Source organism: Xiphias gladius, chromosome 2, assembly GCF_016859285.1.
Source record: "Xiphias gladius isolate SHS-SW01 ecotype Sanya breed wild chromosome 2, ASM1685928v1, whole genome shotgun sequence".
Taxonomy (NCBI): Eukaryota; Metazoa; Chordata; class Actinopteri; order Istiophoriformes; family Xiphiidae; genus Xiphias; species Xiphias gladius.
In genome coordinates this window covers 4,239,491-4,253,579 of record NC_053401.1, presented here as the reverse complement: position 1 = coordinate 4,253,579, position 14,089 = coordinate 4,239,491, and the positions used below count along the sequence as shown (strand labels likewise).

The window sequence follows — 14,089 nt, the reverse complement described above, 5'->3', positions numbered from 1 at the left end:
TATTTGCATTATTGCGAATTATGCAGACTCCATCCCTCCATATCTGCTTCTGTCTCTCTCTCTCTGCAGGGATACACGGATGAGCCGGTGTCCAAGGTTTTGTGTCATGTGGAGGATGGTTCAGTGGTGCAGCTGGACAGGTGGAACCTTCAAGTAGAGAAGGGTGCTGCCCAGCAAGAGGAGGGCACACAGAAGGTCAGAAGTTAGGGTGTGCGTGTGTGTGTGTGCGTGTGTGTGTGTGTGCGTGTGCGTGTGCGTGTGCGTGTGCGTGTGCGTGTGTGTGTGTGTGTGTTGGCAGTTTTCACACATTGTGGGGACAGACAAAAAGTTGGGCCCTACAAGTTTAACTATTTTTTATTTTATTAAAGATAAACAAAAAAAAAAAAAAAAGCCTTTACAATTAATTGCAATTTTTATTTTCCTTCTCTCAGTGAACATGCACATCTGTGTTCAATGTTCTGTTAGTGCAGTGCTTACTTGTTGCAAGTGGTTCAGTTAGGGCTGCATGACGTCGTTAAACGTCTTCTTTGTGGAAATCGACCCATTACAACGGTCACAACTTCCAGTGAAAAGGTAAATGCGATGATAGCTGGCTACAGCCTTGAGAAAGTGTGCCGAAAAACCAACGTGTGTACACAACCAGCCAGGTTGATTATGAGTATCACTAGATGAATGGACCTAATGATTGGCGTTAGGGGGCTCAACCAGGATATGAGCTGTCTTTGTATAATAGTTATGCTAATGCACTCACTTTAATATATTTCCCGGTGTCCTCAGCTGCCTCTGAATGTGTTCAACAACTACTTCAGCCTGGGCTTCGATGCTCACGTCACCCTGGAGTTCCACGAGTCCAGAGGTTGGTGAAATCTATTTTAATGTCGCTCTTCGTCATTTCGCCCCGTGTTACCTGTACATATATTCCATTAAGTCCCTCTTTTTGTAAAGGAAAGATGGGCAGAATAAAATAAAGTATTAAGAAGCATTCATGCACAAGTGAATCCGAGTTTATCACGCCCATACTTTCCGCCTCTGTGTTTTGTTTTTTCATATTTAATTCCACTATCTTTGCAGCATTATTAATGCCTTCTCCTTCTTTTTGTCCGTGTCTATGGTTGTGTCTTTTTTTTTTTTTTTTTTTCAGAGGCCAACCCAGAAAAGTTTAACAGTCGCTTCCGCAACAAGATGTTCTATGCAGGAGTGAGTTTCCCACTTAACTTATAGCACGCTCACATTTGCTCTCACACACACACACACACACACACACACACACACACACACACACACACACACACACACACACACACACACACACACACACACACACACACACACACACACACACACACACACACAAACAAACACGTTTCCTGTCTTTATATAGAAAAAATCTTATTTTCAAACCATTAAAAGAAATGTTTATAGTCCTTAATCTAGCTGGAAGTGGGGCTAACTTGACACATTGTATTGCATTTACTGGTCTTTTTAGATTAATAATGAACAGTGCCAGTAGTGCAAGTAGATCTGCATCCCATGTGCTTCAGTAAACTTTCGGACGTCATGGTTTTCAGTAATTCACTTTGACCTTTCATTCTGCACTTCTACATGTAGAAGGTTTGCAGAATTTCTGATTAGTAATGCCCCAGTAGAAATTCCTCGTTTTTCCAGCTCGTTTGTTGTGGGGTTTAAGAACTGTTCTCATTCACATTTAAAGTCTTGATAAATCTTATAAAATCTTAATTATACTTTTTTGGAAGCTGCAGATATTCTGTGAGGGATGTGACATGGAAGGAAGAAACGATGGGTGGGATTTGGAGAGGAAGCATGCGGGGGAATTATCTCTTTGAGGGAAATGTAATGAACTGTAACTCTGTTGGATTGGGTCCTTTTCTCTGTTTGTGTGTGTGTGCGTGCGTTTGTGTGTGTGTGTGTGTGTGTGTGTGTGTGTGTGTGTGTGTGTGTGTGTGTGTGTGTGTGTGCGCGGGCACAGGCTGCGTTCTCAGATTTCCTCCAGAGAAGCTCCAGGGATTTGTCCAAGCACGTCAGAGTGGTGGTGAGTGTTAACACGCTCTCTCAGTCTGTATCGCTTTCCATGCCGACATGTCTGGGCAGCACGTCGGCCGGTTGATTAAAAAGACCGTCCTTCAGCTGCTCGTTTAACATCCGCCCTGCTGGAGTGTCCTGCAGCAAGACGCCGAGATCCTCTCAGCGCCGGGGACGCTGCTGCTCTGTCACTGATCCTGACCACTGGCTTCCCCACTACACACATGAATACACTACACATATCGTGCTTCGCTAACTTAAAACAACTACCGACCGCGCTAATTCCCCATTGAAGAAGACTAAACCTGTGACATCATCTACGTCCAGAAAATGTCACAACCTACCTACCCCTGTTCAAATGGGGGTATTCATTTGGATTTAAGTGAGAGATAACTCCTTCACTTTTACTCATAAAAGATAAAAGATATAAAAGCAATTTTTTTGATTTGAAACTGCTCAGTTTCTAATCTGAAGCAGATTTTTTGAATTCTGAGGATTCTAAAGATTTTACACACAAGTTTGTTTGTTTTTTCCGAAAAATTAAACTGATATTAACGGGCTTTTAAAGAATAATATATCAACGTAAAAATGTAAAAACCTTCTTAAAGAATTAACAGTATGGGAGATTTAGGGTAAGTGCTTGTGACTGATTGGTTACTCCTCCTCTGAACATACATGCAATTAATTATTTGATCACTTCAGAGGTTCCCTTTAAACTTCACTGTAAATAGGAGTAAATCCCTAGATAAATGTGTCTTTTTTGCACTTTTCTGCTACTAAGTTTTGTCTTCAGAGAGACTGTTTAACTTAGAAGTTCGATAAAATCGGGTCCAGGTTTGCAGTTCTTCAGAATTTCTTGCTGCAACAAGGTCTTGAGGGTATATACTATAGAGAGCTGAGCGAGCGCCGGTGTGATGTGACTCTTCACCTGGATCAATTACTTTCCACCTCTCACATCGAAACGGGTTTAAGGCCGAGAGTGACAACATTGAAACTGAGAATGAAAACTGAGAACTGAGAGTGAAGCTTGAAGCGACATGTAAAAGCAAGTGCAGGATGTGAGAGTGAAAATCGTTTTGTTTTTTTTTTAATTTTGTTTTTTTCCACAGCTAAGGCAGAAGAATTCAGTAGATGAGTACAAGCTTGGTCACGACTTGTTTACAGATTATATTAATTAATGGCATTCTACCTCTGCCTCTTAGTTTTTTGGGTACACGTTCAGCTGTCACTGAGCTCAGTTTTGAAACCATACTTGGTGAGCCGCGGAGCCGCTTGTGTTAAACCCGTGGTCAACGCCACAAACAACATAAATGACTTTACCTCCCTCACATTTTCACATTCTCTGTCTTCCTCAGTGTGATGGTACAGATCTAACCCCCAAGATCCAGGAGCTGAAGTTCCAGTGCATTGTGTTTCTAAATATTCCCAGGTAGGTGAACATACAGAGGCAACGAGACTGTAGCGTTCGGTTGCAATGACAAGGGTTTCCTTCTTTGTCTTGCGGTGCTTTTTATTGCTACAGAGATCTACTAGAGAAAACAAAGCGCATAGGATAAAGTAAATCTGAAAATTAGAATCAGCAAAGGAGAAAAACCTTACGGGACATAAATCCATGAGTCACACAGTTTGGAAATTGTACTCATTTTACTAGATTTTAGACTGTACATCTGGCTGCTTTTTATGCAAAACTGCACATCATCGGTATTGTATCATCTATTTTAAGCTGCCAATAGCTGACATTTTTCATCAATAAGCAACCTTTTTCAGTGGCGTCTTTTTCATGGCCAAAAATACCTAATTCAAATTATTCACGGTTTCACTACAGTGGAAACGCCTTTGAAACAGCATTAAGAAAATAATGAGACACTACAACTCTCTAGTGAATGCTGGACTAATGGAATCCCTTCAAGTGGGGTTAGTATCTCCTTACGGCAGGAACAGGAGGTCTCATTCATGCTTTGTACACTGACACTGAAGCTGTTAACTTAAATCCTCCCACACCACCCTGGAGTTACACTATTTCTCTCGTCAGACGTTAAAGTAATGAAAACAAATACAGGGAAAAGCCTCCGTCGTGTTAAGAGGCAGATGATTTTGCTCTGAAAGCTTCCGATCTGACAGCTTTGTACGTGGAAAGTGATATTTGGGTTTTAAGAATCTCTGTGGCACCTGAGGTACCACAACATTAAAGTTGTGTGGATGTACCCAATGTTGCATATTAGATTTTTTTTTTTACATGCATGTCCGTGTGTGTGTGCGTGTGCGTGTTCGTGTGCGTGTGTGCGCGCGTGTAGGTACTGTGCTGGCACCATGCCGTGGGGAAACACAGGCGACCACCGGGACTTCGAACCCCAGCGCCATGACGACGGCTGCATCGAGGTTATCGGCTTCACCATGGCCTCATTGGTGAGAGAAAGGCAGCATTAGGAGAGGAAAGAAAATAAATGGAGTTAACATGAAAAATGGCCGACGTAACCGAGGAAAAAGGAAAAGGGGATGGTATGTTCTTAATGCGATCGCTGGCTCCCCTGAGGTGTAAGTCTCCCTCTTGTCCACCAGGCAGCGCTACAGGTCGGCGGTCACGGAGAGAGACTTCACCAGTGCAGAGAAGTTGTATTAACTACCTTCAAGACTGTACCTGTTCAGGTGAGAGCACACACTCACCGGCAACACAACCAGCCTCCAAAACTATTAGACTACAATTAATCGATGACTTCCATAATTGTATTGGTATCATATCGGCACTGAATATCCAAACGAATCCCGGCCTTATTCATCACTGCCTCAGCCCTGACTGCTCAGCTCACTGCCGGATGTAATCAGCTGACACGAAAACCCGGCACATCACTCGTTCTGTTTGATTGTTGCTTCGTCCTTTTAACAGCGACCCTTTGCGCCTCTTTGTGTGTGTGCGTGTAGGTGGACGGCGAGCCGTGTCGGCTGGCTCCATCCACCCTCCGCATCTCCCTTCGAAATCAGGCCAACATGGTCCAGAAGAGCAAGAGACGCACCTCTGTGCCCCTGCTCAACGAGTGAGTCATTTACACAAAAACACACACGCACAAGCGCACGCACGCACACACAGACAGAGGAACTAGGCCAGGAGTGTTGTAAAAGCCCGGGTTGGCACCGACTGAGTCATACAGTCTGTTCAGTGGGAGCTGACATTCACTCCTCTCGATGTCCCGCATCTCGCCAAACAACGCTCAAATTAATCCAAACAAAAGCACCAGGGGTATCTCCATGACATACTGACATGTAATACTGTGTGGCTTTCCCCTTCAGCTGAAAAGACGAACACAAGGAGACGTTCAGTGATTTCTGTCAGAGATGAAGCAGCAGTGCAGCACTGTGGTCGCCTGCTGTGTAAAAACACTGTTCATACCTGAAACTGTGTGACTACTAACACTCCTCCATCCTCGTAGCACTAACTGTTCCTCATGTATATCTTTGTGTGTGTATCTGTGGGTCTATCTTCAACTGTTTGTAAAAGTCTACAAGCTAGAGTAAATTGTGTGCACGGGAGAGAAAGAACTAGAGAGTAATTAGCTGTAGCTGCAGTAGCCAGTGTCTTTGCTTGATGTACTGCTATGCCACTGTACTCTGTGCTATCAGTGTTTGTCTACTCACCTCTGGGCTCTTCTTCATCTGTCCCTCCTCCTCTTCTTGTCTTGTTCCATTTCATTCTCACTTCTTCTTTCCTTCAATACCTGCAATGTCTGTAACTTCTTTGATTATTTGTTATTTTGTTTACATTTGTTTACCTTCTCTCCTCTTGTTCATTTCCTTTGTTTCCTTCTACTCTTGTCTCCTCTCCTTCCTCCTTCCTCTCTTCCTCTCTCCGATCCGTCCTTTGTTTCCTCTTCGTTTCTGTCACATCTTCACCTGACATTTTGTTTTCTTTCATCTTCTTCCTCTCTCCCTCTTCCTCATTTCTTCTCCTTTCTTTGTCTCCTTTCTCATCTCCTCTCCTTGCCTCCTCTCCTATTCTTTTCTCCTTCCCACCCCCCCTTTTTCCTTCTCTCCTCATCTTCTCTTTTCCTTTCCTTGTCTCCCTTCTTCTCTCATCTCCTCATCTCTTCTCATCTTCTTGTCTCCTCCTCTCATCTCCTCTCCTTCTCACCTCCTAATCTCTTCTCCTTATCTCTCCTTCTCTCCATCCTCCCTCATCTGTTTTCCTCTTCTTCTCTTCTTATCTCTTCTTTATTTTTCTTTCTTCTTCTCTCTCCTTCCTACTTTTCCTTCCTCTCCTCTCTCTTCCTTTCCTTTTACTGTCTCCTCTTATCTTTTCTTCCCCTCCTCTTCTGCTCATCTCTTCTCCTCTCTCTCCCTCTCTCTCCTCCTTCCTCTCTCCTTCTCCTCTCTCCTCCTTCTCTCTTTTTTCTTTTTTTTTCTCTCCTTCCTCCCTTACTATCTTTTCACTCTTTTCCTTGTCTCCTCTATTCACCTCCTCTCTCCTTTCATTGTCTTCTTTTATTCTTCTCCTTGTCTCCTTCTCTCCTCCTCCTCTCTTTAACTCTCCTCTCCTTCCTCGTTGCCTCTCTTCTCCTTTCCCCCTCTTCACACTTTCTTCACTCCTCCTCTGCCTCTCATCTCTTCTCCTCTCCTACCTTATTCTCTCTTTCTTTCCTTGTCTGCTCCTCTCTTCCTCTTCTCCACCTCCTCTCCTCCTCCGCTCTCTGCCATACGTTCCTTCTCTCCTCTCTCTCTCTGTGTGTGTGTGTGTGTGTGTGTGTGTGTGTGTGTGTGTGTGTGTGTGTGGTTGTGTGTGCGGGCGTGCGTGCGCGTCTGCGTCATCGTAGTATGTGTGTGTCTGTGTGTTGCTCTCTCTCTCCTCTCTCTCTCCTCTCTCCTTCTCTGTGTTGTGTGTGTTAGCCTCTGTGTGTGTATGTGTGTGTGTGTGTGTGTGTGTGTGTGTGTGTGTGTGGTGTGTTGTGTGGTTGTGCGTTGTTTCCCTGGTTCAACCAATATCCGTGTGTGTGTGTGTGTGTGTGTGGTTGTGTGTGTGGCGGCGTGGTCGTGTGTGAGAAGGTGTGTGCAGCAGATCTGCGCCCTGCCTGCCCTGCTCCCTCTCTCTCTCTCTCTCTCTCTTCTGTCCCTCTGTCACTGTATGTGTGTCCGTTTGTGTTTGTGTGTCCGTGTTTGTCGGTTTGTGTCGGGTTGAGCCAATGTTGTGCCTGCCTATTTGATTATAGTAATGATATTGATGATATTGATTTTTTTCAACCATTGATGTGATGGATACATTTAGGGCAGGGCGATAGGACCAAAAATATGATCACAATTTTTTTTTTCTTTAATATTGATCACTAATTATTGATATATACATTTAATAATATTAACGAAGAAGGAAAATACACTCATCACATGTAATGTTGAATAAAACTGAATGTAAACTCCACAAGGTACCTTTTCATTTGAATTTCAGCATGTGTGTATTTTATTTGTCTCGAGGAATTGACATAATTAACAACTTCCCCACCATACAAATTATACTTAAGGAGTAACCTGTCATGTAAGTGAACTTTTAGTCAAATGTAAAATATATATATATATATAGTAAAATACCCCCAAATTATTAGTGTAAGTTAAACACTCTTAACTATTTTACAAGCTCTTAATCATTGACACACCATAACTAGCATTTGCAGCATCAGTATAAACAAAATTGTGCCAGTGTTGCCTTCTAAAAACTCGAACTGGTCGGGCCCTAGTTGAGTCGTATTGTGTTGAATGTGAGACTTTGTTGTGTTTGTAAGTAAGTGGACCGCCTGAAAGACGGAGAAAAAGAGAGAGAGTGTGTATGGCAGCATGCTGAAGCCTCATCACCTCTCAGTGTGCTTCTGTCTCTTGTTTTGATGTTTTTCCAGCTGTAGTCCCTTTACCTTTAACTTTACCCTGAGCTGTGCTATTACTTGTACCTGCACCAGTCCTCGACTCTCACTTGATGTCCGTGCCCTCCCTCAGAAAAGCTATTTTCATATTTTTGCATCAGCTTTGACTGAGGAGAACAAACCTCACGATAATGTAACGCACTTTAATTTTACAACCTCTCTGTTCCTTTGCAGGTAAGGTTTTGAGCTTTTGAGCTTTTGAGGCTGGGTAGATGGGTGATTTTGCTGACAGTTGCCGTGTGACCAGCAGTGTTTTCTCATCGTGCTTCTGTTTATCGCCCACTGTGTTTTTGACTTCAGTATTTTACTTTCATCAACCTCCATCCTCGCTGAAGGCAACATTGCCCACAAACATTGACTTCAAAATGTTGGCCCACCTCAAACTCGAGCACAGAATCGGGGTCGTGTTGCAGGAGGTTAGCTGAGCCCTTTATCTTCTACTGGAGGGAACGTTTACTACTTTTTACAACCTCCAGTTATCAGAAATGTTAGACTTTTAAACTTGAGCTCAGTGAAGAAAAATCTCTAGGCTTTAAATGGACGTTTAGTGAAACGAGAGAGATGAGGAATTAAAAGTCATTATTGTGTATCTATGCGTGTCTGTGCGTGCATGTATGCATATGTCCGTCCTTATCGCTGTATTTTGGGACATGTCTGAACTGTGTGTGCGCACGTGCATGCACTTCTGTGTGTGTTTTTTTTTCTAGTCCTCATGCAGTTCCAGATCGTCTGCGTCTGCGGGTGAATCGGATCAGCCTCCAGGAATACGACAGACTGCAGTACGACAAAGAACGACTTCGGGATATCTGTAAGCCTGTGTGTGTGTGTGTGTGTGTGTGTGTGTGTGTGTGTGTGTGTGTGTGTGTGTCATTTTGTTATAGAAAACAATGAATCAGATGAGTACCAAGTGACCATTGATGAACTCGCAGATGATTGTCACCCAATTCCACAGTTCTCCTAAGCTCTATGAAATGTTTTAACATCTTTTAGTTCAGTTTTGTTTTTTAGGCCCACAGCTTGACTGTTTTGGTTCACTGCATCGTTTCCAAGTGCAGCAGGCAGCTGTTTCAAGGGAAAAGAAAAAAAGTTAACTTAGCAGCACCAAATAGCAGACAGACAAAGCAAAGAGAGATGTAGTGGAGCATTTAGCAACTACAGAGCCAGATATTTCACTCACGAGCTGGTAAAGACTAAAAACAGAGCTAAAAGAAGAGTAAATATTGCGCTCACATTCATCAGGTGGACACAGCCGCCACTCCATTAGCAAGTGAATGCTAATGCTGCTCCATTTCTGCTGGATGTGTAAATAGGCAACTGTTGGCCAAAAAGTTCACCATATCAACTTAATCGGTGAAATTTTGTCAGTGTTTACTATTTTCCTCCGGTGCCACCAAGTAGCCAAAAATTGGTTATCGCAGGTTTAACTGACTTTTATAAAAATAAAAAAAAAGTATTATTATCTGAAGTGTGTGTTTGTGTGTATTCCAGCCATCCCAGTAGGCATCGTGGTGGTAAGGGGGGACTGTGACCTGGAGACATGCAGACTCTATATTGACAGATTGCAAGAGGTGAGTCTTCGCCTTTATCCTCATCATTATCGTCATTATGGTTATCACTTCAATTTTCCTCTCCCCCTCCCTCTTTCTTTCTCTGCCTCATTATTATTTCATGGTGCATGCAGCGCCATCTCTCCACTCTCAGTTATTTAGAGATGGGTAAGCGACCGACAACACTGGGAATCCAGAGCTGTTGTTTAGCTGTGTGTCTCATGTGGGGAACGTTCACTAACCGAGTCAACATCTGTGGAACTTTTTTCGATGTCAATGCTTTTGGCTGTTTGTTAACCTTGAAACCTGTCTGCTGTGCTTGTTAGGATTTACACCAGGCGCCATCTACTGGCCACAGAGTGCACTATCAGGTATATGACTTCTGGGTGTCTTTCAGCAGGGAGAGGTTGGGTTATCATTAGTTTTGAAGGCTTTAGAAGCTATTTGTTATGTATTTAAAATATCTAAATCTGACTCTCTACGACGCTTAAATGTACGCCATAATTTCAGTCACCTTTTTTGCAAAATAGTTATGTTATTTTTTAGCAGCGTTGGCAGTTCTGTAAAGCATGAAAAATGAAGCTCCGGGATACATTACACCCATCAGAATGAGTAATTTACCTGCAAAAAGAAGCTACCTACCATAAATGAACTGTAGGTTTTACAGACTGACACGCATGTTGAGTGATGTCTTCTCCTACCACACTGGAAAAAAACAATTCTGGACAATGTGAAATATAAACAGCAATATTATAAATGTATTCATCAGCTGTGGTGAGGAAAGGGGAGAACACTGACTGGGTCACTTCCAAATCCTCTATTTCAGTCAGCACTAATTTAAATTACACTATATACTGTCTCATTGTCCATATTCTCTATGTCTTGTTTTCAGTTTTGTAAATGCTAGATATAATAATCCTTCTCCTGTCTGAATTTCTCTCTTTTGCTTTCTCTTTCTTCCTATAATTCCCCCATGTGAACTTATTTGCGTATAGTTTTTTTGGGACGATAAAGATGACATTGTCTGTCCCTTTGTCTCCAGGATGAGAGCAGAGGTGTCCCCAGGACCGGTTCAGCCAGTAGACTGTCTCCCAACTGGAGCTTCTTGGATTGTAAGTGACGGATGTTGCCAGAAACGCTGACCAACGAGGAGTTTTTTCTCAATTAGATAACACAAACGTTTCAGACGTTTCCTACCACTTTGATAGACGAAAAACTGTATAAACTAACAGTTTATCACTGATACAAAACTCAGACAGATAATCATCCTATTGACATGCATGTCTCTGCTCTACAGCCACATCAGCCGACCGATTTTATCGTATTGACAAGGCTCAGGTAAACATTGCTTCATTTCTTTTGGCACTCGAAAAATAACAGTTTGAAAATCACCGAACTGATGGATTGATGTTGGAATTTGACTGAGATGTTTGTCAGCCCAGCGTGTGCCGATTTCTACCAGTGTCTGATCGTATATTTCTGCACGTACGCACGGATTTATGTAGGAGCACCTCCACTTTGTGACGGAGATTTGTCAGGACGAGGTATTTATCCTGGACCACGAGGGACCTGCAGTGAGCCAGGGATCGTCCATGGGGATGCCAGATCTGGTGGTGGAACCTACTGCTGGGTACGTCAGCAGACACACAGCAGATGCAGGAGACACACACTTTTTTTTTTAAACCTTTAATTAACCAGGTAAGTCCCATCGAGGTCGACGGCATCTTTTGCGAGGGGGGACTGCCGACGACGGCAGCAAAAATACTGCTCACAAAGACAGTTACACATTTGCGTTAATTCGTGACTAAATAAACAGAGTGATATACATGTGATATTAGTTACATGGTGGTCAGTCGAGCGTGATTTAATTGACAGCAGTTGTGATAAACGTTTAGTCATTCATCAAGCAAAAATTACAAGCTAAGCTAGTTCCAGCTTCTCCAATGTAAGAATTTACTACTTTCCCGTTTCATATCACTGTTAATTTAATATCTGTTACGTTTTGGACTGTTGTTGGGACAAAACAGACATTTGAAGATTTCACTTAGGGGTCATTATTCATTATTTTCTTACGCTTTCTAAGCTGCAATATTCTTCAATAATAAACAAACTGCTGCCTCCCTGATAATCAAATATAATATAAATGAAAAAGAATATTGAGTAATTGTTTGGTCTATATAATGTCATAAAATGGTGAAAAATGAACACTATAATTTCCCGCATCCCAAGGTGATGTCTTCAAATGTCTTGTTTTGTCCCACCAACAGCCCAAAACCCCCAAAATGTTCAGTTTACTATGATATATGACAAAGAAAAGCATCAAATCCTCACATTTGAGAAGGTGGAACGTGCAAATGTTTGGCCGTTTAGTCAATGCTCAAAAATGACTAAAACGATAATTTGATTATCAGAATTGCTGATAGTATTTGCAGCACTGAAATAACAGTTTTGTCACATTATAACTCCCTCTTTCATTCCTCTTTCCAGTGCTCCATTGACACCTGAGGAACAAGGTATAACACAAACACAAACATCACTTTTTAAAAACTATAAAAACGGGTTTGTCTTTGTAACTAAGAACATGTTATCCCTTTGGAAACTAAAGTGCAACTTGTTATACTTGACAGATATAAGTTCTTTAATAATTTCCTTTTGGGTTAGCTGCACTTAAACACTCATAGCAGTCACAGTCAAAGGCAACTGATTCAGCTTTCAGTGGGGTGTTTTTCTCCTCGCTGAATAAAAGCCTCTGAACGGTCTGAAGACGTTGGCTGTTGAGGGCTTTTTAAAACTGGTTTCAGTTCTCTCAAATCACCTTGCTCTGGCTTGTGAACTTTGTGACAAAGGCAACCTGTAACCACTAACGTTCTCTAGAGACCAGCTGACGGTTGTTTACTGTGGCCTGGTTACATTGTGTCACGTCATCAATGAGTCTTATCTAATTCACGGTACTCTCCAATTTAATAACGTGTTTTTCCTCATCCTCCCATGTCCTTTTGTTTGTTTTTGTCCACGTCAACTTTTGTCAGCAGCTCTGACCACAAACACCAAACCCAAAACAGTGTAATATAGAGTCCAAAGTCCACACTCTTTCCTCTGCTATATCTGCTTTACCAAACACCAATGGATTTCATGCCTCTTAACAATATTCTGTTGTATTTTCTTGGTGTACCCATTTATAATTTGGTAAATTTCATAATCTGTTAGAAATAGCTGGGTTTTGACAGATTTGACATTGTTTTGCTGATTAAATTTGTATTAAATTCATTTCTACAAAGCAGCAAAAGGGTTAAAAAACAGTCGTCAGTTTCGCTTTCAGAAACAAACACAAAAATGACCAAGTCTAACGTTGGAAACTACACACTGACTGGTCTTTTTTTCTTTGTAGATCGCTCATACATTTAGCTCTTCTGGTGGTTGTAACCACAAATCACTCGTATTTGTTCCGACATCCTTGTCCATAAATGCTACGAACACCAATACATTACAGGTAGATAGATGACAATGACAATAGAGAAAGGTTAGCTTGTAGTTAGCTTGAGATCATTCTTGTCATTATGTATTTTTAGATGTGCTACTGAGGGTATGTTGATGTCGACAGAGACAAGGAAAATATTCCGCGACAAGGAAATAACCACAGCCTCTACCAGGCTGTGCAAAACACAGTCAGCAGATTTGAAGGAAAGTGGAACAGAAAGTTCAACAGTCAAGAATCCCTGCAGAAAGACACCCCCCCCCCCCATTTCCTCCTCCTCTCTTCTTTAATCTTGAAGACAATGCTTTACTTTGAATGCATCTATTATTTGATTGGGGGAAGGAACTTTAGTCATAGTGATCATCGAAGCCTTGCTCTGCAGCGGGGTCTCACCTCACGTCACGACTTCTGTCTTTTTGTGTGTTCACAGCTCTGTTGACAGCTGCCAGCTCTGGGGATCTTTCTACGGTAAAGTGCAGTCGCACGCAGACAAACGCGGACGCACGCAGTTATTAAAACCAGTTTTACGCGTTTGTATCTGCTGCGCTCCGCTGGGATCTATAGAGAGTCAGTCGCAGTCTATGGGCTGTTCCGTTGCGCTCTTTCAACAGCTGATAAAAATGATTTAAAAAGTACTGTGGGACATGGGGTCTTTGCCTTTCAGGGCCTGTTTCTTTATAACAATCGATCTTAGAAGTTAGAAGTGTTATAGGAGTGTGAACATTTCTGCAGTCGCTCTTGAATTTTTACACGTTTCCCAAAGCAACACTTAAGAGCAAGGGCACGAAGCTGGCTTTCAGCGGTGCTAAAGAAAGCCGTGAACAGACTTTAATGTTCTGTGGCGTCCTAACTGTCCGTAAACCACGCTATATAAGAAAAAATACGTACATCACGAAGCGCAAGTGTTGAAATGTATTATACCTGAGTTACAGTAGCTGCTGCTCTAGGCAGATGTTTCTCTTACGCATCTGTTCATACACCGATCGACTGCTAATTGATGCACATCACCACATCTGTATGTAAGCCTGTGGCAAACACCATACACACGATAAATAAAAAGAAAAGAGAAGATACAAAAAACTGGGGCTGAAACAATTTGCCGAGTAACCGATTAGCTGATCAAACAGAAAATG

At 42.2% G+C, this 14,089-nt stretch overlaps 1 protein-coding gene across 4 annotated transcripts in view; it reads left to right on the top strand.

The window, feature by feature from the left end:
• The window catches only part of dgki (diacylglycerol kinase, iota), a 71,497-nt gene that overhangs the window by 52,777 nt on the left and 4,631 nt on the right, over positions 1-14,089 (top strand). For 3 of the 4 annotated variants that reach the window (XM_040139815.1, XM_040139809.1, XM_040139800.1), the window contains exons 14-29: positions 70-195; positions 778-856; positions 1,142-1,197; positions 1,988-2,050; positions 3,396-3,469; positions 4,335-4,446; positions 4,600-4,686; positions 4,960-5,072; positions 8,642-8,742; positions 9,423-9,502; positions 9,808-9,852; positions 10,524-10,593; positions 10,779-10,819; positions 10,987-11,111; positions 11,969-11,994; positions 13,387-13,424. In XM_040139815.1, coding sequence (XP_039995749.1) covers positions 70-195; positions 778-856; positions 1,142-1,197; positions 1,988-2,050; positions 3,396-3,469; positions 4,335-4,446; positions 4,600-4,686; positions 4,960-5,072; positions 8,642-8,742; positions 9,423-9,502; positions 9,808-9,852; positions 10,524-10,593; positions 10,779-10,819; positions 10,987-11,111; positions 11,969-11,994; positions 13,387-13,424 — 1,236 coding nt within the window. The remainder of the gene's footprint in view (positions 1-69; positions 196-777; positions 857-1,141; positions 1,198-1,987; positions 2,051-3,395; positions 3,470-4,334; positions 4,447-4,599; positions 4,687-4,959; positions 5,073-8,641; positions 8,743-9,422; positions 9,503-9,807; positions 9,853-10,523; positions 10,594-10,778; positions 10,820-10,986; positions 11,112-11,968; positions 11,995-13,386; positions 13,425-14,089) is intronic. The other variant, XM_040139823.1, reaches the window with a different exon arrangement.